Raw genomic sequence first — 23239 nt, 5'->3', positions numbered from 1 at the left:
TACCCACAGGGGGCACCCAAGGAACGCTTGCTGACTTGAGTCAGTTTCATCGCTGCCAAGAAAGTTCTATCAGGCAGCGCTGCTCTGGCGTCACCTAAGACAGTCTCCATGCCTCTCTCCTGCAGACTGATGGGGTTCGCGCTGAATTCACAGTCGTAGAGCCGGCCCTTCACAGCCACGGAAGTCTGGCCGCTATATCTATATCTTTCCTGCGGGCAGAGACTGCAGTAAAATTGGGTCAGTGCAGTGCCGGCTGGGGTCCCACGGTGTGGGAGGCGGAGCTGGGGGAGGAGGTCAGTCAGGCCTCCCATCTCCCCAGCCTCCCCTGCCCCACTTCCCACCGAGATGTCAGACAGGGAATGTGCTTTCTGTCAGCATGGAATAAAGTCCTGGAGTGGTGGAGGAGGGGCCTCTAACCAGTGATGTGCCTAATGTATTTGACACCCAGAGTAGGTGATTCTTTCAACACCCTCCTCTCTACAACATTTCCAGAATGATTATGTTCCTGGTTAGTTTTTTTAGTTTTGATACAATTGACAAATACAAAGATTATATACTCCAAGGCCCATGCTTTTAGTATTTTCATTTTCTGAATTTTTAGAAGTTGATTCTTTTAGTTTTCTGGACTGAGTTGTCAGGTTTTACTATTTCTCTTTCGCTGAGCTGTGGCCAGCTGTTTTTGATTTATCTTTCTCATTTAATGGCATTTGAAGTTCACTCACTTCATCCATCCATCCATCCATCCACCCAAACACCCACCCACCACCCACTAATCTCCATTCATCCATCTATCTGTCCATCCTTCCATCCAAATCCACCCCACCCACCCAACCATCCATCAATTTTTTCATTCATTCAGCAGACCCAAATTGTGCACCTACTATGTTCCAGGTTCTCTTCTAAGTACTGTGGATACAGTGATGAGGAAAATCAAACATGGTCCTTTCCCTTGTAGAACTTAGCTCAGGGCCTTGCTACTCCAGGTAGGGCATGACCAGCCTCACCTGGGAGCTTGTAAGACATGCACTATCTCCAGCCACTCCCAGCCCTTCTCAGTCAGAGTCTGCATTTTCGCATGCTCCCCAGGTCAGTTGAGAGCACATTAACACATGAGAGGCACAGATCAGGAGGACTAGATGTGAACATAAGTCTGGGTGAGACAGAGTATTGCTTTTGAAGACTTAAAATAAATGCATTATAAATTCAAGAAACCTTGGGGAAAGCAGTGATTCAGGAGATGCTCCAGTCTGCCCCCTCCAACCACTGAGTGTCTTCCGATTTGGGACAATCCACAGCTCAGTACTCATGCCTGACTTTCTTACTGCCCGGCATCCTTTCATATTGCTCACTGTGATGAACTGAATAACTGTCCCCAAGAGATGTCCACGTCCTAATGCCCAGAACCTGTGGGTAGGTCACCTCGCATGGCAAAGGGGGCTTTGCGAGTGTGATTAAGTTAAGGATCTCCAGACAGGGTATTATCCTGGATTATCTGGGTGGGTCTCATGTGCTCCGAAGGGTCTTATAAGGAGGAGGCAGGAGGATCAGAGGAGAAGGTGCTGCGCTGTTGGGTTTGCAGATGGAGGCAGGGCCTTTGAGCCAGAATTGGCCAGCGGCCTGGAACTGGAAAGGCGAGGAAACGGATTCTCCCGCTGGAGCCTCCAGAAGGAATCAGCCCTGCCTGCACCTTGATTTGAGCCCCCTGTGTCTCTTTTGAGAATAAGTCTGTGTCGTTTTAAGTCACTAACTTGTGGTGCTTTGTGACAGCAGCCATAGGAAGCTAATACACCCACACTCGCCCACAGCACATGATTCTGAATTTAAATGAATGCCTTTCGATTATTATAACTGTCAAACCATACCTCTAACGTTTAGTCTGACCTCAGAAAACCTGGACGTGGAGTCTAGATTTCCAGTTCCTGGCTAGGTACCTTCACTTTTGAAATGGGGAGAGGGTAGACTAAATGAGGGGCTCCGACTGAGCTCCATAGAGCCCTAGGAACTCATGGGGAAGTGCCCCCCACCTCTGCTCCCTCCAGCCAGGGCACCTCGGGGCTCCTTGTGTCACGCATCTTGCTTCTAGAGGAGAGTTTATTTGAAGACAACCTTCTACATCAGAGAATGTGTTTGAAAACCACTGCATTTTAAAAATTGTTTATAATGTTGGGGAAAAATAGAAACTCAACCTCACTGGGCTGTTCTCAGAGCTCCCTGCCAGCCCCATTGGAAGTACATTCGGGATTTTTACCTGGCTCTCCTTTACCCCACTGGAAACAGAGAGGGTGTTTCCCAAGCCACTTCCGGAGGGTGGCTGTGTGCCCTTGGGCAAACAAAGCCACCCCTCTGAGCCTCCCCTGTAAAATGAGGGAGCGAGCAATGCCTACCTACCTCCAAGTGTTATCCAAGGATAAAAATGAAAGAATGTGGCAAAGTCTAGTATAATAACAACAACGGTACCAGTCACAATTGTGAACACCTGCTGCGTGCTAAGTACCTTGCTGTGCCCTTATTTGATTCTCACAGCTTCCTCTGAGGGTGACACGGTGACCCCTGTTTTCCAGACTGGGAGAGGGGGCGAAGCTGGGACTCCACTTGAGGGAAAGGCCCCCTCTGCTTGGACAGCATTAACCAGATTCCTATGTGCAGCCTTCCTGGCCACAGGAGCCCCACAACCAATGGTCACCCACTCAGCGACTGACATTTTTGTAAACAGGCTGAAGTGGAAGGACAAGTACTTAACAAGTCTGAGAAAACAGATTCGTTTGTATCAGCCCTCTCCCCAGCTTTCCACCCCTGATGTAGAGTCGTCTTCTCTTTCTTTACAGCAGGAAAAAATGCATGGGTCACATATGTATATATGTATTATATATATATGTATATATATGAATATATATCACATATTCATATATATGTGCATATGTATATTCGTGTGTGACGGTACATATATATGTGCATATGTAAATAGTGAATATGTATATACTGTAAATATATATATAGTTTGGACGAAAAAGGTTCATTATAATAAATCTAACCGAAAGGAACCTCACAGGGTGATCTGATCAGAAATTCCTAACTGGTCATGGTGGGTGGTCACGCCGGGTGGTCACGCCCCAGGCCTGGAACTTCTTTAGTGAAAGGTTTATCTTTGTCTTAAGCAAGACTTATGCATTGCTCCTGTGCATCTAGGTTAACACACCTTTGATATGCCAGAGTTATCCTCTTTTTCAGACCCCTCTGAAGCAGAACCACCCTCAAGAGAGCACGTACTCTTGTTAACTGTCCTGTCATCCAGTCTCTGCCTTGCTTTCTCCCACCTTCCTGTCCTCTTCCTTCTGTTCCCTCCCTAATTCCAAATATGTAAAAGAAACTGCAAAATTGTCATTCTCCAGAGCATTTGATGCCTTGCTTCCCAGCAATGTCGTCAGTTTGGCACAAATAAATTCTTATAAAAATTCTCTACAGGTTTGGATGCTCTTTATGTCGGCCATAGTCAAACATTTGGACTTTGAGATCCGTCCTTTTCTTCAGGAAGCCCTACCTTACTTAGGAAAATCAGGCCAGAGCCCCAAAGGGCTGGACGGCAGACGGATTAGTTTCTCTGGTGACAGTTTCACTTTGTGGCAGACTGACTTTCAGTGGGGTTGGTCCTTGCTCATTTCCCCAGATCATTTAGGCAAGCGACCTGAGCACAGGTGAGCGAGGCCACAGGGGTTTCCAGCCGGCTTCAAGCTGTCCACGCTGGAAGTCACCAAGGGACTTATTTTACCAGCCTCTGGGTTTTTCTCAGGTTCTGCCCCCTTCCACAGCAACCCTGTAGCTGACGCTGGGAAGGGGGTCTTGATGTTCATGTCTGAGCCCCCCACACCTATAGCAGCAGGCTCCTGGCCAAGGCAAACAGGCAGGCATTGCCGCCCCTTACTACTGTCCCTCAGTATCTGAATCGGAGGCCATCACCAGGGTCTAAGGACAGCCCTGGCCTCTCCTGCCAAAGACCCACAGGATGGGAAAAACTTCAGGACAATATACATGCACATAAAAATGCATCTAATAATAAAGTATGTACCTGGAGGCCCCCAGGATGGGGAGAGCTTTCAAGGCAAAACATACATGTGCTTCCATCTCGTAACTTCTATAAGTTATGCTCAGACATGCCCAGAAATGTATGCGGAAGGGTACTGTTTGCATCTAGCATTATGCTAAGGGAGAGACTGGGCTCATGAGACTGCATGCTACATTATCCTGTTTATACGGCATTCTGTGGGGACAGAGTGCCCATTGACGGTGGCCTGGGCGGGGGCAGAGGGAGGAGCACAGAGGAACCTCCCAGCCGATCGCGAGGTCCTCGTCTCGGTGATGGTGGCGGCGTCCGTGTGTGTGTGTCAGAACTTGTAAGACCGTGTGCCGAGAGGGTAAATTGCACCGTGCGAAAACTACCTCCATTAACTTGACTTTAAGTGAGGAAATGCACGTGGGAGGACAGTTATTGAAACAGTATTTGTAACAGCAAAAGACGGACTACAGCTCAGATGCCCAGTCAGAGAGAAAGGTCAAATAAATAATGGTACCTCCATGTAATGGAGGACCACACAGCTACTAAAAGAAAGAGATTTATGTACCAAAATGAAATGCTGCCCAAGAGTTACGGTTATGTGGGAAATGGCGTATATGGCATTTATCATTTATGTTAAAAAAAAAAAAAGATTTAGATTTATGTATGTTTGTGTATGCATGGAATGTCTGAAAAATACCCAAATCTGACAATATTAGTTATAGCTAAGGAGATTGAAAGTAGCTAGCGGTGTTGAGAAAGTCTAAGTTTTACTGTATGCCCTTAGATATTGCTCGCATTATTTTTACCGTGAACATTTAGTGCTTAAAAAATAACCTTGAAACTTTTTGGTCCATTTCTCAGCTGCTCTCAGTGTGCAGTCATTCCCCTCCCCATGTGGGATGTCTCATCTCAAAGGGTCCTGCGAGGTGAAGTTGCAGGCGCAGAGCGGGGTCCAGATCCCACCCTGATTTCTCTCCTCGCCCTGAGACGAGTGTGTCAAGGTTTCTTTAGAGGCTCACTGTGGAAATTAAATAAAGGAGTATATGTAAAGCGTAAGGTCTAAGGAAAGTGCTTAAAAGTATTATTTCTCTCTGTCTTGGTCCTCTCGTACCCACTCCATTTTTCAGTTCTGGTTTTAGCCCATTGGGGAGAAAATTCCCATTGACCATCACACTCTGCTCACAAGGACCATTCGAGGGTCGGAGTCTTCTCTTTCCCATGTCAAAAGAGGGGAAAGGCCCCACAAATCAAGCACCCTTCTTGTTTTTTACCTTGAGATTTCGTTGCTACTCCCACGAGACAAAGAGAGAGGGAAGTTTCTTGATGGAATAAATATACCGGTATAGAACAGAGGGGTGAATGCTTTTTCTGGAATAATAAAACTTTCATTTTAGATGCCCGTTCATTCCTTCAGTGGTGTATTGGGACTTCATGGTGAGCTAGATAGACATGGTCTCTGTCTCGTAACTCACAGTTCCCTCCTTTATTAATGCCAGGCTTATCAAAGTATAATTTACATACAGTAGAAGCCACCTTTTCTAATGGAGAGTTCTGTGGGTTTTGACAAATACAGATAGTTGTGTAACCCCCACCACATTCAGATAAAGAATGGTATTATCATCATCTCCAAACCTTCTCGTGCTCCCTTGTAGTCAGCTTCCCCACCCCCACCCGGCAACCACTGATCTGTCTTCTGTCCACATGGATCTGCCTTTTCCAGAATGTCATCTAGATGGAATCACACAGGATGTGACCTTTTGAGTCTAGCTGCTTCCACCTAGCTGAACACATTTGAGATTCGCCCACGGCTGAATCTCCTTTTGACTGCTGAGTAGTATTCCATGCTGTGGATGTACCACTTCGGAGCCATCTTGGGGACCAAGATAGAAGGAAAACGACTAATCTTGATCAAACTGGCCCTGAACTCGTTGCATTTACTGAGCAGACTATGTTAAATTTTCTTCCATCGGCAGAGTTAGGTCTGGAAAGGGAGATTTGATCGTTATAGAAAAGTAGACAAATGCCATTCTTTTGATGCCTCCAGCTCTGTGGACTGAGAAACTCATATTCACTTTGTTGATTTTTTGTGTGTTTCGATTGGGACGATGTGGCCCCAGCTGCCCTTAAAGTGAGCAAGGGCCCCAGGAAAGCTCCGTCCCCCAGGCTTTATGACAACAGTGCCAAGTCATAGAGGTCCTGCCAGTCCCTCAGAGAAGCCCCTTCCCTTGCCTGGGCCCCCGGAGGCAGAGTTTTGCCTGTGCGGGGCTGATGGGAGAAGATGGAGTTTCTTGGAACCACTCAGACTGCTGATTACTGTGGTCCCAGGAAAACCTGTGACTTCACTGCGCTGCCGCCGGCCGTGCCGGCCCCAGAAATCCAGGAATGTTACCAGCCCTATTACTTGCCTGGGTACCGCTACCTCCACTCATGGAGACCCAGCCTCTTCTACAGGGTCTCCAACACACAGACCTGCCAGGACGACCGAGCCACGTGCCACAGCGCCCTGAGGCCGCCCACCGTCCTGCCTTCGCTCCGCTCAGCGCTCTTCTGTCGCTATAGCCCCCGTGACTGGGACCAGTCCAACCAGCTGCAGATACGCGGGGCCGAGGCCTCGCGGCTGTGGGCCGGCCGGCTGATGGGGGACTCCATGCGGCTCATGCAGGACAAGGACCAGCTGACACAGCAGATGCAGCAGGGGACCTGTCGGAACCTGGGCCAGAGGCTGTCGGACATCGGTTTCTGGAAGTCTGAGCTCAGCTACGAGCTGGAGAGGCTTCTGAATGAGAACTGTAGCATGGACATGGTGAAGAAGCGGCTGGAGTGCGCGGCCGAGGAGGCGAACTGTCCGCTGCAGGTGAGTGTGGGGTGGGGACACGGGCGTGGTGGCCGCTGTGCTGCAGCCCTGCACACTTCCCTTCAGAGGAGATCATGGTGACAGGCACTTTGCAGGTTGGCCTGAGCTGCATCATCCTCTATAATCAGTTTTTAAGGTAAAAAATATAATCGTAGTCAGCTCAGGATGATCAGTTCATGGAATTTCTTTTTCTCCCTGGGGTTACATCAAAATTACAAGCATTTCATCGAGACTTTACAAGCGTGCGTGTGCCTGCCTGAGTGTGCTGGTCTTTACAGGGCACACTTAGAATAACTGCTTTGTTTTTCCCTGAAGCCTTTAACATCTGCTAACATCCTCTATAATTTGCATATTTATTTATTTACTGCTCTGCTCCCCACACTAGAACATAGGTGCCATGAGGGCAGGGATTTTTGTCTGCTTTGTCACCAATGTGTTCAAGACCGATACTGGGCTGTGAGGCCGGTGGGTCTGTGGTGGTCCTTGATGAGTGGCAGCTGTGCTGTCTGCCTGCTGGCTAGGCCCGTGTCTTGAATGTCTTCCCAGCCCAGCACAGCGTGTGGCACATAGTAGGCACTCAAGAAGTATTTGTTGAATAAATGAGTAAATACTCGAATGTGAACATTCTTGACACTTCCTTGGTCTCGCAGCCTCCCGTCACCATCACGTCCTGGGTCAGTGATGATGGCTTTTGGCTGCATGTAGACTGATATTTGACTACAGTGGCTCAACCAAATAGGAATTTCTCTTTCTGTCCTATTGAGAATTCTAGAGAGAAGCAGATCAGGCTCCTGCAGCCTCCACTTGATGCCAGAAGGGAGCCAGGCTCCTGATTTGCTGCTCAGCCATCCTTAGCTTGTGGCCATTGTCCTACTGTTTGCAGGAGGTTTCATATCTTACATTGCAGGCTCCTCCCTGCAGGGCGCATTTTAATATTCTTGTTTGAGGCAGGAAGATGAGGGTAGGGCAAAGGGCAAATGTGCCAACTGTATTAGTCCCTTTTTATGGGGAAATAACAGTTTTCCAGAAGATGCATCATGTGATACCATTTTTAGCCTATTTGCCAGAACTCATCTGAGCTCCCTGGCTGCAAAGGAGTCTGGGTCAGTGAGTGTGTCTGTCTGAGTCCTGGACTTTGGGTAAGGAACTGGCAATATCTGCCTCCTGCTGATCTTGACCACATGGGATGATGTTTAGCCCTCCTCTGGAGCATGTGGGGACTCAGAACCCCCTGCCTGGAGATCTCCTGCAGCTGTGTCTGCTCTATGTCAACTGTGGGCATTCCTGTTGGAGAGGGCCTGCCTCCAGATGCCCTGGGACATGGCACTCGTTCCGACCATTATGGTGGTGGGGGTGCAGATACCTCCGTTTCCCTGTGTTCCCAGATTGCTCCCCTGAGATGAGAGTGGGCAGGGCTGCTGCTCAAAGACCCTGGGCAACATTGCAAATCCACGTGCTCCTCTCCCACTCGCCTCTCACTCCCCCGGCCTGTCTGGAAAACCCAGCTCTGCCCAGCACACGTGGCCCCTGGCACAGGGGCCGGAGACATCTCAGTTGCATCCACTTCTTTCCATCTCCAGGGCTCCCACCTCAGTCCAGGCGCCTCTTCCTGGACAGAGGTGACTGCCTCCCTCCGGGCCTCCCACTCCTGCTCCTTCTCCAACGCATTTTCCAGACTGCAGCCAGAGGGATGATTTTAAATATTAAACTGAGTGCCCCCACTCCCCCTCTAAACCCCCACAGAGGCTTCCTAATGCACCCTAGCTATCACCTAAGCCCCGGTCACAGCCCTTACCTAGCCCTGCATGGACCAGCCCGCTGCCGACACCCCAGCCTCGCTTCTCCATGCCCACCCCAGTGGCTTCCTGCCAACTCCACGCCCCCCACAACCTTCCCCCTGCCCGCCCCCCTCTAGACTTTGCAGCTGCTCTTCCCTCTTTCTGGTGCATTGTTCTCATTAGGCTCTGCCGCTTCTCGTGACTCAGGTCTCAGTGTCACCTCCTTGAAGTCCTTCCTGACCACCCCAACACCTTACTTCCCATCCCACCCCCGCATTGCCTCGACTGTTTTCATCACAGCCCTTATCACAGTCAGAAATGGTCGAGCGTCTTTGTGTGTTTCCTTGTGCATGCTCTCTCCCTTCGGGGGGAACCCCATCACAGCAGGGCCGTCCGTTTAGTTCATTGCTGAATCCCCGGTACCTGGACTGAGGGTGACACAGAGAAGGGGCTCAGGAAATTATTGTGGAGTCAACGGATCCCTCTCCTTCCCGAGTCCCCAGATGCACTGGCATCCCAACAGCACCGCGTCCTGCTCCCCTGCTGCCTTCTCACTCCCACTGCTCTTTGTGACATCACAGGCCAGCAGCCCAGTCCCCAGTCTCAGTGTCCTATTGCAGGAGCTCCCCCGAGCTGCCGCTTCTCTCTTCTGTTCTGCCTGCTCATGTCTGCAGGACAGGCGATGGGGCAGGGTTGCCTGGGTCTTGGCCCTGGTCACTTTCCAAAGCTGCCACCCCATTTACAGATCTCTAAAAAGGGGTTTTCACATCTAGTTGACTCCTGGACATGTGGGCATTGGGGGCACCAACCACCCACACAGTCAAAAATCCACATATAACTTTTCACTTCCCCCAAACTTAACTGCTAATACAGCCTACTGTTGACTGGAAGCCTTATTGATAACACAAACAGTTGATTAACACATACTTTTTGTGTTATATGTATTATATTCTATATTCTTACAGTAAAGTAAGCTAAAGAAAATGTTAAGAAAATCATAAGGGAAAGGAAATTATATTCACAGTATTGATTGAAAAAAAATCCACATGTAGCTGGAACCACACAGTACAAACCCATGTTGTTCAAGGGTTAACTGTGTATTCGTAGATAATATTTATTGACAGTATTTTGAGAGCTTTACACTTGCCAAGTGGACTTAACCTATACAGCAAACCAATGAGATATGTAGCAGTATTATACCCATCTGCAGTCATGGACTCCCACAGCTCCTCCCATAAGGGAGTAGGGGAGGCTGAAAGCCACCCAGATGCACAGCGAGGAGGCCATGTGAAGCCTCCAAGTTTCCCGGGCATAAAAAAGATCATGACCAAGATAGATGTGAGACCCACCACTCAGAGTCTACGTTCGACTGCGGGGAAAACGCACGATTTCCTGCTGCTCCCTACAGGTGGCCCTGGAGTGTCTATACCATCGAGAGAAAAGGATCGGGATCGATTTGGTCCACGACAACGTGGAGAAAAACCTTATCCAGGTAAGGTGCCTCCTAGGTCTGCCCAGGTCCCCGAGGGAGGAGGGAGGAGTCAGAGAACTTTCTGACTTTTCAGGAGCAGAAGTCACGTGTTTCACCCCATGGAAAGTCAGGGCTCAAAATCCCTGGGTGGAGGCCTACATTGCAGATTAGGAACAGGGAGTAAGGAGGTCATTTGACTCTCAGTCTTTTCATCTCCAAAATGGGCACTATCATCATAATTTCAAGAAATAATACCAAAAGCTAGTGTTTATTGAGCACCTACTGTATGTCACACACTGTACCACTTCATATGCATATTTAATGATAAAATTACCTATCAATGAGTACTTGGCACATAGTAGGTGCTAGATTTTCTTTTAATCTTGAAGTATATAATTAGAGAAGAAAGTGGGCAAAGAATGTGGCACCTCCACCATCGACCCTTAGCTGTCTGGTCTTGGGATCATGTGGGCTGAGGCAGGAAATGGACACTTTACCTTGTGGGGTGAGGGTGGGTGGTGAGAGGCAAGGAGTGGGGGTGCTGGCCTGGGCGACAGGATACCGAGTTTCTAAGGGGCACCCTCTCTCTGATATTTTTCATTGCAGGAGGTAGATTTGCTAAAATGTTGCCAAGAACAAATGAGAAAACTAGCTCAAAGAATTGAAATCCAGATGCGGTAAGGGCTGCTTTCTCTCCCTCTTGACATTTACTTTGGGTCCCTCAGGTTTTGGAGGGCAAGCCAGATGACCCCCTGGCTCTAGGTGGTTCTTTTGGTCAGTGGTATGCTGGTAAGTGTTTAACAGCCAGCTCCCCAGGAAAGAAAAAAAAATTCTGATTTGTAGCATTTGCCAGTTGCAGTGGTGTAAATGCTACCGCCATGGCTGATTTCAGTCTACATGTATGACGTTACTGAGATGTACCCATTGATTTCCATGACCCAGCACATCACTGACTGGTTCTTCTCGTTTGCAATAAGGGCCTCGGCAAAAGAAATTGGACTTTCTGAGACCCCTCTTTGTCTGTGGCTTCCTCATCTGAGTTCTGAACCTGGGGAAGCAGCAGAGATTGGGAGGCATTAAGCATCCAGTTGAGGGGCCGGGGCATCTCCAGAGGGGAGCTGGTGGGTGCCTCAGCCAAGAGTCTTCAAAAGGAATCAGCTTTTAGCTCTTAGAAGATTATGTAACTGGTATCATGACAAGGCAGGAGCATCCTCCATAATTCAAGGGAGGCTTGAGTTTTAACAGGGTTTGGGGCACACAGCTCATCCCTTGGCCCCCAGCTCTCCCACAGGCAGCCTTCCTGCCTGGCCCTTGAGCTGGACACTTGCTTTTAACTCTTGTAAGACACGCTTTCCTGGCTTCTCTTCATTCACTTAGATAGAGACAGCAAGAGGCGGGCCGGCAACCTGGCCTTCTCACTGTGTGAGGTACCCGGGCAGCCCAGAGGAAATGATGAGGGTCCAGACAGCTTGTAAATAGGCTCTGGGGGTTGGTGCCCTAGCTTGCTGTACTCCTGAAACAGTAGTCTCCCCGCCCCTCCCCCAGCACACGACCGTGACTCAGCTCCACTGAGGCAATGAGAATTGGGTGACAGGGATAGGAGAGAATCAGCCAAGACCATACAGCATCCAGGGAAGTGTTGAAAAGCTACCTGCAGACCAGAGGGCGCGGTCAGGGCCAGACGAATTGAGAGGACCCAGGGAGACTTCAGAGGTGGAGGTGCCCCAAATGAGGCCCAAATACAGCAGTGGTTGAAGGACAGCTGAAGGGATGAAAGCAGGGTCGGATTCCATCCTTCGTGTGCCTCTGCCCTGATTTCTGACGAGTCCACCTACCATTTGGACTATTGTTGGCCTAATATTGGTCTGTAAATTAATTTGCTTTTTAAAAACTTTAAATACTTATATTTAAACAAAAAAGTTTGGGCAGGGAGATGTCTTTATTGTATTTTTCCTCTCCTTATTTTTATGATCACTATTTTTGTGAGGGAGAATGCTTTCCCATTTGCGGTTGATGTAGGGCTGGGACAAAACTCGGCGTTAGGGTGACAGGAGGGCTGAAGTTTGGGGAATGAGACAGTTGGAGCCAGCAGAGTGAAAAAAAAAAGCCCAGACTTGAAATTGGGGAGCTGGACCCTGGAAGAGACATTCTGGAACTGTCGGCGAGGAGGTTGCTTGTGCAAGCCCAGGCGGTAGAGGAAGAGGTGGGGGGATTGGGAGAACCAGAGAGACTGGGACAGACGGAGAAAGTCCTGTCAGAGAATAAGAGAATAAGCAGTGACATTAGAGGGAGAGAGAGACAGAAAAAGGAGGACATGAAGTGATAAACAGAGAGACAGGGAGCAGAGAGACAGAGGGACACAGAGGGACAGAGAGAGACAGACAGATGCTCCCGGCAAAGATAAATCAAGAGGTGAGTGACAGACAGAGAAAGATGGAGATAGAGAAGGACAGATACACAGAAAGAAGAAAAGAGAGACGGAGATGCTGGGATAGATGCTGAGAGAGATGAAGCCGCTGAGGCAGAGAGTGTGGGGGAGTGAACGGGGGCGAGTGCAGAGGACATTTCCCTTTGCAGGACCAGAGGCCAAGTCACCCTGGATGGAGGCTATTTGAACTTGGGCCCTGGCCCACTTAGCAGAGGATGCTTGTCACCTTGCAGGGAGGCAGCTCCTGCTGCCGGGGCGGCCTAATTAATCTAGACCTGGCCAGAGCCTCATTAGCGGGCAGAACTCGGTGTGTCTTGGCTCTGTGGGAAGGCTCTGCTGCTGACCTGCTCACGTGGCCACTCTGGCATGGACAGGCCTGGGCTGTTGCCTTGTGGTTTTCTGGGTGAGGCCTGGGGCCCCCATCTGGGCAGGACCATGTCTTCACCTCGCCAGGCGCCCTAACAATGCAGAAAAGGCTCTTTCTGACGGGGCAAGAGCCAAGTTCTGGCTTTTCCTGGTGGGGCAGCAGCCTGGTGAGCCTTGGCAGTGGCCGGGCTCTCCACCATGGGACAAGGAAGGGAGACTGGGGCTGTCCCGTCTCGCCCCAGACCTCATTAGTGAGGGCCGGGAGGCTGAACCGGCTAAGCAGGGATTCTGAGGCCCCAGGTTCCCCTCTGATGCTCTGGCATGTTTCTTTTCTACATTCTGGTCTTTCTTCACATTCCAGTTTGTTAGGCAAGACAGGGCCCCATGTCTCCATGGCTCTGCCAATTTGGAAGGCCCCGAGGACTCCAGGAGTGCTCCTCCTGTCCCAACACGACCCCATGAGCATCCTGATAGGTGGGGGCCCACCATCAGGATTTCATTTCCTGGCCCGTTTGAAATCCCTCATCAGCCCCAGTATCTGTAGCAGAAAAATAAAGTGGCAAAAAGATAGAGAAGACAAGGAAGACAGAGACACACACGCAGAGGCCTTAGGACAGAGAGAAACCAAGGAAGTTGAGGCAGAAGGAGATAGAGACCGAGACAGAGAGACAAGCTAAGAGACAGAGGGGGAGAAGAAGAGAATGAGAGGGTGCAGAAGGGGAAGAGACCCATGGGAGACGTGCTCCACTTGCGTTGGTAACCTCTCTGGGCTCTTTCACTTCTTCTAAGCGTTTTAAGGTGAAAGTCCGGATTGATGCCCATGTGTTTTTAACACTGACTAATCTTTTCTTAATCAAGAGGGAAACAGAAAAAGGTTCAGGCTTCGAATGAAGGTTCAGGCTTCGAATGCACTTCTAGAGACAGTGCATTCTAGCTAGGATTTTGTTAGTACTTACTTAGCATTTATGTTTGAGGTGACCTATTCACAGAAAGAATTATTGGTTTTCCTTTAAAGACAGTGGTGGAGATTCTCCTTTTATTTATTTATTTATTTATTTATTTATTTAGGCGACCCTTGGTTGACCTCACAGATTGCAAGGACCTTGTCACCTTACGATCTCTTATTTTTTATATTTTACACCTACAGCACCTGGTCTTCCTAGGTGGTCTCCCAACTAAGTACTAACCAGGCCCGAACCTGCTTGAAATTTTCCTTTTAAAATACACTTTTTTATATTTTAAAAGTGACTTAATAAAAAAAAAATAGCAAGTAAATAATAGTATAGGTAAATTGGGAACGTGACAGGAATCATGAAGGTGATTCTCCAATGGCTAGAGTTTGGCAAACAGTGGCCTTTAAGTCTCAGCTTCTGAGCGAAGATACCAGCCCTGAAGGTTCAGATCCTGGCCCCACCCCAAATCCTCTGCTCACCTCTGCCCAGTCTCCCACTCTACCCAGCCCCTGATTTGTCCAGCCTCCAAGAGATGCTCGTAGGTCCCTAAACACCTGAGTGTCTCTAGCTCCTCTGTTCTTGCACATGTAGTGTCCTCAGCTTGAAATTCTCATCTCCCCCTCACCCAACTCTGTCCATAAGTGTACTCCTATGATTAGGAAAACCCAGCCCAGACACCTCCCCAGGAAGCCTTCCCTGACCACCCCCTCACTCTGAGGTCATGGATTTCTCTTATATGTTACTCTGTATCCTTTACAAACCTGCACTCTTCCCATTCTGTACCATATGTAGTTTTATTATATTTATTTACGCAAATCTGTGAGTGACTTGAAGGTAAGTGGCTGCATTTTATTCATGTCTTTTCCCTGTGTCCTAGGTATCGGGTGAGGCAAATGATTTGTGAACTGATTTAAATCAATACTAGGCTTTGTCCAAAGTGTAAATTTGTATCTTCTAAATCAGTTGGAAAAATTCAGCTGGAGCGCCAAATCTGGCCCGCCACTTGTTTTTATAAATAAAGTTTTATTGGAATGCAGCCACATATATTCATTTACATATTGTCTGTGACTGCTTTCCTGCGTAGCTGAGTAGTTGCTACAGAGACCATATGACCCACAAAGCCAAAATTAGTTAGTATTTGACCCTTTACAGTAAATGTTTGCCCACCTCTGCTCTGAATGATAGTAGGTCTGCTTGGATTGGGGGAAGGGTGAGGGATTGCGGAGAGGCCCCTGGGTATGTGGTGGGAGCATCAAGGTGGGAAGGGGCAGAGGAGACACTGCGATGGACAGAGCACCCTCCTGGGAGTCCAGAGACTTGCCTTGGAGCAATGGCTCTGCACCAACCTCCCCTGTGATCTTGGGTGAGAGATTCTGGATCAGTGCACAATCCAGGGAAAAATCCTTGTCTACCCTCCCAACCCCCAGGGATAACCGAGATGCTCAGCACGCTCTGGAGAGGGATCTCGAGGACAAAAACTCGGCCCAGTTTATCGACGAGAAGTGCTTCAACCTGAGGAACACGTCGGACTGCATTAGCTTCTTCCATGGCATGGAGAAGGTTGATGGCACGTGAGTACTGGGCTCCCGGTCCCCATCTGGCCATGCCGATGAGAGTGGGGTGTCTGAGTCTGCTCTTGCCAGGCAGCGTTAAAGGGGCAACACGCACCAGTCAAGTGAGAGGCGGTGTGGTTGAATGGGGATCCTCAGTCACAAGCCACAGCATCCAATTCTGGCTAAAAAGCTTAAGACCAGATGGAATTTACTGGAAGGCTGCAGGGAGCCACAGACTCGAGGAAGGCTGGAGGGGACAGTTCTGGCAGCTCGAATGAACCAGGAAGTGGGAGCTAGTCAGCTGCTTTGTCAGAGCACCACCATGTTTCCATTCCTGCCCTGCTTTGCCCAAGATTCAAATTCCAGCAAGACAGAGCAAGCAGTTGGCTCAGCGAGGGGCATACGGCCACTGCTGCTGGGGCCAGGATGTGCTGGGGCACCTCAGCTGGGAATTCCACGACAGAATGGCTGTCCCCAGAGGGAAGAGGAATTCAAGTTTGATTGGGAGGGCCCAGCGCTGTCCACCGGTGCTGACAGTGGATTAAGAGAGGATTCTAGAGCCAGGCTGCCCGACTTCAGATCCAGCTTCTATACTAATATTTGGGAGAAATTACATAATCCCTCTGGGCCCCTGTTTCTTCATCGATACCATTGGGATAATAATAGTGCCCTACCAGAGTGGGTATAAAAAAGTAGGCGTGTGAACTGCTGAGCACGAAGCCTCGTGTAGGGGGATGACAACGGCTGATGTTTATTGAGCGCTTGCTGTATGCCCTCATTTTCTCGTCACAGTAGCTCTGCGGTAGGTGCCTTCTGTATTCCTGGCACTGCCATGGGCAAGTCACAGTAGCCCTGAACTTTCATAAAGAACTAGCATGCTTTCGCAATTGATAGTTCGAGGGCCAGAGAGAGAGATGCTCCAGGTACAGCCAGAGGGTGGTGTCTGTCTTGGTCCCTTTTAAAAAAGTCTGTAGCACATAGGATGGTGTCTGGCACGTAGTAGGTGTGTAATAAATATTTGTTGAATGAAAGAATGAATGAGAGGGGGAAGGGAGGAAAAGAAGGATGAAGGAAGGGAGGGAGGGGAGAGAGAAGGAGGAAGGAAAGGAGTTTCTTAGCTGCACTCTGAGTCATTTTCTGGATCTTAGTAAATATGGATGTGTCGAGAGGGTCCTTGGGGTTCCCAGCAGTGACAACTCCCAGGGACCTTTCTTTTCCTGACAAGGTTGATTCCCTCATGCGCTGGCAAGGTGAGCAGGACTTCAGGGGTCTCAGTGCCTTCATTCACAGCTGCCCATCTGAACAAGAAGTCTCGAGGGTTCCTGCCCCACACAGATGCCTCCCCAAAACCCGGCAGCCAGGTTGGCTAGCGGAGACCCCAACTCCCATGCTCGGTGGAGGGGGCCTGATATTTAAAGTCCCTTAGCCAGTGCCTCCACTGCTGTTTGTGGTGACTAATCGCTCCCCAGATGTGTTAGCTCAGGGCTTTTATTTGAGGTTTTCTTAAAGTAGAGCTATGTCTGGGCAGCTTAAAGGACATTTGGAGGCTTTGAATTGCAATGTCTGTTCACCGCAGTTCTCGTTGCCGTGGATTAACTGATGATGGTGGTGGCGGTGGTGATGATGATAGTGGATGACTTTTACCTGATGTTTGCTATGTCCTAGGCACTGTGCTAAGATCTTTACACGCAGCATCTCATGAATAATAAACATTTATCAAGGGCTTACTATTGTCATGTACCATTATAGAGGTTTCACATTTAGTCGCTCAACAACCCCCAGGGATAGGCACCATTACTATTCGTCATTTTACCATGAGGAGACTAAGGCTCAGAGAGGTGAAGCGACTGGCCCAAACTCACACAGCAGAGTAGCAGAGCCTTGATCTGAGCCCACTTGGCTCGAGGGCTGTGTGTTTTGTCACAGCGCCTTCCTGCTTCCTCACCAAAGCCTGCCGTCTCTGCCCTCTGGCAAATTCCCCCCAAGGAGAATGTGATTAAGCCAGTTATTTTCTCTGCTGAGCTCAGCTGTCTGCTCCAGACGAGGGCGAGGGCTGAGAGGTTGCTGCTCATGACATTGTCAGTGCCCCATTCAGCAACAGGGTATATCTGCCGGTCCCTATCTGCTGTCCTTGGTGCCTCCTCCTTCATCATTTGATGGTGCATAGCTGTGTGACCTTGGAAAAAACACTTCACCTCTCTGAGCCTCAGGTCTTTTGTCGGATGAAAGCTCCAGATCAGACGCAGTGCCCACTCTCATCTTCAAAAACCTGAGACCCCTGTTTATTGCTTGATTTTAACTCCTGCAAAAGCCAGACAAAAAACCACGCATTATATGTTTTTAAAGAATTTCTATTCACCGTGCAATCTAAATGTGCTTTAAAACATCTGAAAAGAGACTTCTATTTCAGAAATTTCAGTCTCTTTTTTCCTACTGTCTGAGAATACAAATCAGCTTTATTTAAGAACTGGAGACTTCCTGGCTAAAAAAGACCTTGAAAAGTGATTTAGTCTGGTTTACCCAGGAACTGAAGCCAGCTCAAAGAAATGCGAATCCCTCCTTCTCCAAGGCTTCCCAGAGGAGGAAACTTTTGCTTGTTGGTTGCTTTTTGCAGGAATTTACATACCTGCAGGAAGAACTTTCTATTATCATCCCTTAAGTCACTGCCTCGGAGAAGCCTTCCCCGCCTGCCCTCTCTGATGTAGCCTGTGCCCTCATTTGTCCCCTAGATCCATTCCTTAGCTGCCTGCCGGAGTAGAGGCTGCCTGCCCTTTGCAGACCGCCTTTCTGGCCGTTTGCCATCTGGTTTCCAGTTGGGTTCAGCCAAGAGGAGGGACGCCAGCGGGAGACAGAGGGCGGGCAGGAAGAGAAAGATGTTGGGGGTTTATCTTCCTTCCTTTCCCTCCCTTCCTCTCTCCCTCCCTGTGATCTCCCAGGGCTCCTCTTTCCTACCTGTCCCTCTCCTCCTGTCCTTTTCAGCTGGGGTGGTGACAGTTTTGTGCAATTGCTAATCCATGAGCACCTCAACACTGTTGAATATAAATTCCATTTCTTTCCTCCTGCAAGCCTGACTGACACATAATGGCCTGCTCCATTTGTCTCTCTCTCAGCATCCTGCTTCTAAATTCCTTCATAGCATATAACACCATGTGTAAACATCTTTTTTTTTTTTATTGTCTGTCTCCCTCCACTGGAAGTTTGTCACCATGAGGACAGGGATGTTGACGCTCTTGTTCATGGCTCAGGCCCAAGTGCCCAGAACGTGGCTCGGCATGTGGTATGTGTTCCAAGAACGCTCGTTGAGCAAATAAGTCAGTGCAAGTAGCGTGGCCACATGCTCATCCCAGAGTCGAAGGGACTGCACAGCCAGCATCATGCGCTCTGTCTGTGTTTTTGTTGATGGTGGTGGAGGAAGTGTTGTGGAAAAGAGCTTTTCGGGGACTCTCTCATCTCCGACAGCTCACCGAGGGCCCATCAGGAAGTCAGCTGCTCTCCTCTAGGCTGCAGGGGCCTCACCTGTAAAATGAGGCTGTTGGATCAACCCAGTGGTTCTTAGCTGAGGGCCATTGTGCCTCCCCCAAGGGACATTTGCCAATGTCTAGAGACATTTTTGGTTGTCACAGTTGAAGAGTCGATTGCTATTTACATCTGGTGAGTAGAGGCCCGGGAAGCTGCTAAACATCCTCCAGTGCACAGGTTAGTCCCCACAGCCAAGAATGTCCCCACCCAAATGTCAAGAGTACCAAGGCTGAGAAACCCTGGATTTGGACATCTCTAGGCCAGCCACAAAGCCCTGATTAAGTTTGCCTTTGTGCCTCTGGCAGGATCTCCGTGCCCGAGACCTGGGCCAAGTTCAGTAACGACAACATCAGGCACTCGCAGAACATGCGGGCCAACTCCATCCGGCTGCGGGAGGAGGCCGAGAACCTCTTCGAGTCCTTGTCCAATCAGATGTGGAAGCAGTTTACTAACACCAATCTGGCCTTCAAAGCTCGCATCTCTGAGGTGATGGACGTCAAGAACAAGCTGCAGACACAGCTGGCTAAGGTCAGTGAGCAGTGTGTACCTGAGGACCACTGTCACCCTCACTTTCTCCCTATGGTCTCAGCAGCATCTGATCAAGCCGCCGGCCCAGCCCTGCAGCTAAAATGCCGCTTTCATCTTATAGTCTATACCTTGTCCAGCCCAAGCATCATGGGAGGATGAGAGCAACACGTAGGGGTAAATCTTCCTTGTTTACTGGATAGTGGAGCTTGGAGCTTGGCCTGGCTGTCACCACTGCATCCAAAAAGCTGTCGATGGCCCCCAGGGCCCTTCACGCCCATCTGACGGTCACGTGGCTGTGTGTGACCAGAGAGGGTGGGTGTGGGTATAGGAGCCCCAGATACTGGCTCTGAGCAGATCTTCTCTGCCCACATCAGCGTCTTTGAAAATGTGACCTTTTGACCTTCAAAGCCTTCAGCAGCATCAAGACCCGCTGTTGAGGGATAGGATACTTTTTAATTTGAGAAGTGAAAACAACTGCTTAATTCCATCACTATCTCCTGCTACTCCCTTATTCCAAGGTGCCCTTTTCACTCCTCCCTTATTCCAATGGGTCATGCTGTTTCACACCTCTGGGGGAGTCCTCTCCATGTGGAGTTTATCCTCTCTGCTCAGTATAAATTTAGAGAGGCTGCTGGGTGTTAGAGCGTCACTCCTACTCAACCTCGTACCCCACTGCTTAGTGAATCGCCTGGCACACAGAAGACACTCTTTAAGTCTTTGTGCGATGAATGAAAGAAATCTACAATGATGACTTTTGAATTGTTGTGTTTTACCTACCTTTTTTTTTTTGTTTTAAACACCTACGGCATCTGGTATTCCTAGGTGGTCTGCCATCCAAGTAGACCCTGCTTAGCTTTCGAGATCAGACGAGATTGGGCACGTTCAGGGTGGAATGGCCATAGTTGAACTGATGTTTTTTAAAGAATGATGCATGGATCAGTGAATGCTTATAATTTCAAGCATCTTTCTTTCTGTGTTTTATAGGGAAAAATCATTTTTCTATTGTGGTATACCATCGTCTTAGTCCTTTGGGCTACTATAACGAAAATGCCATAGATTGGATGGCTTATAAACAACAGAAATTTGTTTTTCACATTTCTGAAGACCGGGGGGTCAGGATCAAGGTGCCAGCAGATTTGGTGTCCGGTGAAAGCCCGCTTCTTGGTTCATAGATGTCACTTTCTCACTGTGCCCTCACAGGAAGGCCGCTCTCTGAGGTCTCTGAGGTCACTGATCTCATTCTCTGAGGTCACTGATCTCATTGACGACTTAATCACCTCTCAAACACCCCACCTCCTAATACTATCACAATGGGGATTAGGTTTCAACATGCGAATTCTGGGAGACACAAACGTTCAGTCCATAGGAACCATTATCAACAGTACAGTTCGGTTGCGTTATGCACCTTCAGTGCAACAGCACCACCATCCATCTCCAGAACTTTTATTCATCTTCCCAAACTGAAAGAACTCTGTGTTTAAACTCCATACCCATTAAACAGTCATTCCTATGCCTCTTTCCCCAGCCCCTGGCAGCCAACACTCTATACTTTCTGTCTCTGTGAATTTGACTACTCTAGGTACTTCATTTAAGTGGAATCATGCAATATTTGTCCTTTTGCGACCGGCTTTTTTCACTTAATGGAATGTCTTCGGGTTTCATCCATGTTGTACCCTGTATCAGAGTTTCTTTTATGTAAGGCTGAATAACAGTCCATTCGGCGTGTAGGCCACTTATTGTGTATTCCTTCGTCGTCGGTGGACACTTGGGTTATGTTCATCTTTTGGTTGTTGTGTAAACGTTTTCTTTTAATGAGGCATTTTATTTGGTGCATCAAATACAGTTCATCGCCATGTTTCATGGAGCGAAGTCTGAGGCCTAGAGATGACTTGGAAAGGCTCCCGTGGGTCTTGGTGGCTTGCCTGTGAAACGGAGTAAGAATTTCTACTTGATGATGTTATTGTGAGAGTTAACGGGTTGATCTCTGAGGAGCTCTTGGGACAGGACGTGGCACATAGTAAACACTCAATAAAAAGGTAGCAAGTATTAATATTATCAACGGAAAGAGAAAAGATCTTTCGGGCGGGGGTGGGGAGCAAAACCTTTTCCCTTTCCAAATTTCTCTGGAGAAGTTTTGAATTATTACTAACAGCCTCATCACTGCTGATCAGAGAGGTTTTGCAACTATGTGGATTTTTATTAATAGTCATTATACAACCACCAGCTGCTTTGCAGATAAACCAGCTCCCATTTGAAATAAACCAAACCCCAACAGGACACCGCCCGAGCACGGACTTGGCTTCTGGTTTGTGATGATTTTACATGCTGTTTTTCTAAGATAATAAAAGAGCTAGTTGATGTAATGAAGATAAATATATTAGCAACCATGTCACCTTTCAACAGTTTATTTCGTGTAGAGGATTTGAAACGCTCCCTTTAAAATTTAACTGTTAATTATTGAGCTTAGCCTGATTCCCCATGGCAAGAGGCATTTCTGGAAATTTCTAGGTTCCTATCCTCACTGGTGCTACAAAGCCATTAAATTATTGCCCAGGTGGTCATAGGAATCCACTTTGAAGGGCCATGTCTACATGGCATCCCTGAAGACTTTGAATCTCCCAGTGGTTTGGGGCTGCATAGACAGCCTTAGCCGTTCACCATGATCCTGGGGTTCCATCCTCAAAGCCACACCCCGAACCTTGTAACTTGGCCTGGGTCCTTGTCCTTGCTCTTTGTCCTTGCACTTTGGGGCTTTGGGGTATCTCTTAGTCATACTGACCACTGCTAGAAGAGAGGCTGGTGTCTCCTTTGGCCAGAAGCAGTTGACCACAGAGAGGGCTGCTGCCTTTGAGAACTGAGAACCGGGGCCCTGGTGGGAAGGGAGTGTCTGGATAAGCATAAGTCCCCACCTACATCCACTTACCCAGAGGAATGTGCCTGTTAGGGGGAGGACTCAGCTTGGGGAAAAGATGCAAGGACTTATGGGAAGGAGGGGTGGGGTCAGAGACACTGCAGTAGAACCGTGCTTTATCTAAAGTAGTGAAAACTTGAACCCTGCCGGGAAAATGATCATAGGTATGTTACGTGGACATACCTATATCGAATATCGTTGACTTGCACAGTGGGAAAGTTTTTTCTTCTTCAATCTTTTTTCAACACTTGAGATGATCTCAAAAGGAAAGCCTTGATCTGATGCTAGAATGCCTTCCTCACCTTTTTACGCTGGCCAGTCTCCCTTTGAAAGAGAGAGCATGGACCCGAGGCTGAGAGCTTTGGGCAGACAGCACTATCAGACCAGAGTTGAAATAACATGGTTTTATATTCATCTTGTTTCATGCATTTTTATGGTTATTTCCACTTGTGGCAAATGATGCTGATTTTCCACTGATAATAGTGATATAAAGTTTTATTTTAAAATAAATGCATTCAGGTTTTTTATTGTTGTTGTTAATGAACTGATTTAAAGAAAATATTGTTAATTATGTTACAAGTGGTGTGAGGGGATATGGCAAAAATGGTAAAGATGGTAGGTGAAGGCCTGAGTCTTGGAAAACAGTGATGTAGGCCTGTGTTTTAAATATTACTGTGTGTACAATAATCACCAGTATCCTAGGGAAGGTATCGAAATGCAGATTCTGATTGAGCAGGTCTGGGGTTGTGCCTGGGAACCTGAATTTTGAACTAGCCGGCAAGAAATAGCTGGCATGTAGGTTGTAGAGTGCTTTGACTTTGACAGAC

The 23239-nt window shown here is 48.4% G+C and overlaps 1 protein-coding gene across 2 annotated transcripts in view; it reads left to right on the top strand.

Annotated features, from left to right (window-relative positions):
* The window catches only part of TEKT5 (tektin 5), a 46799-nt gene that overhangs the window by 7793 nt on the left and 15767 nt on the right, over nucleotides 1–23239 (top strand). Inside the window, exons 2-6 of one of the 2 annotated variants that reach the window (XM_039885321.1) lie at nucleotides 5772–6905; nucleotides 10092–10175; nucleotides 10761–10831; nucleotides 15329–15472; nucleotides 19279–19501. In XM_039885321.1, the coding sequence (XP_039741255.1) occupies nucleotides 6330–6905; nucleotides 10092–10175; nucleotides 10761–10831; nucleotides 15329–15472; nucleotides 19279–19501 (1098 nt within the window). In that variant the 5' untranslated portion in view covers nucleotides 5772–6329. Of the gene's footprint in view, nucleotides 1–5771; nucleotides 6906–10091; nucleotides 10176–10760; nucleotides 10832–15328; nucleotides 15473–19278; nucleotides 19502–23239 lie in introns of those variants that run through there. The other variant, XM_039885322.1, reaches the window with a different exon arrangement.

The sequence above is a fragment of the Pteropus medius genome, unplaced genomic scaffold (assembly GCF_902729225.1).
Source record: "Pteropus medius unplaced genomic scaffold, Ma_sr-lr_union100, whole genome shotgun sequence".
Taxonomy (NCBI): domain Eukaryota; kingdom Metazoa; phylum Chordata; class Mammalia; order Chiroptera; family Pteropodidae; genus Pteropus; species Pteropus medius.
Note: the sequence above shows the minus strand (reverse complement) of the source record. Positions and strands in the feature narration are given on the sequence as shown.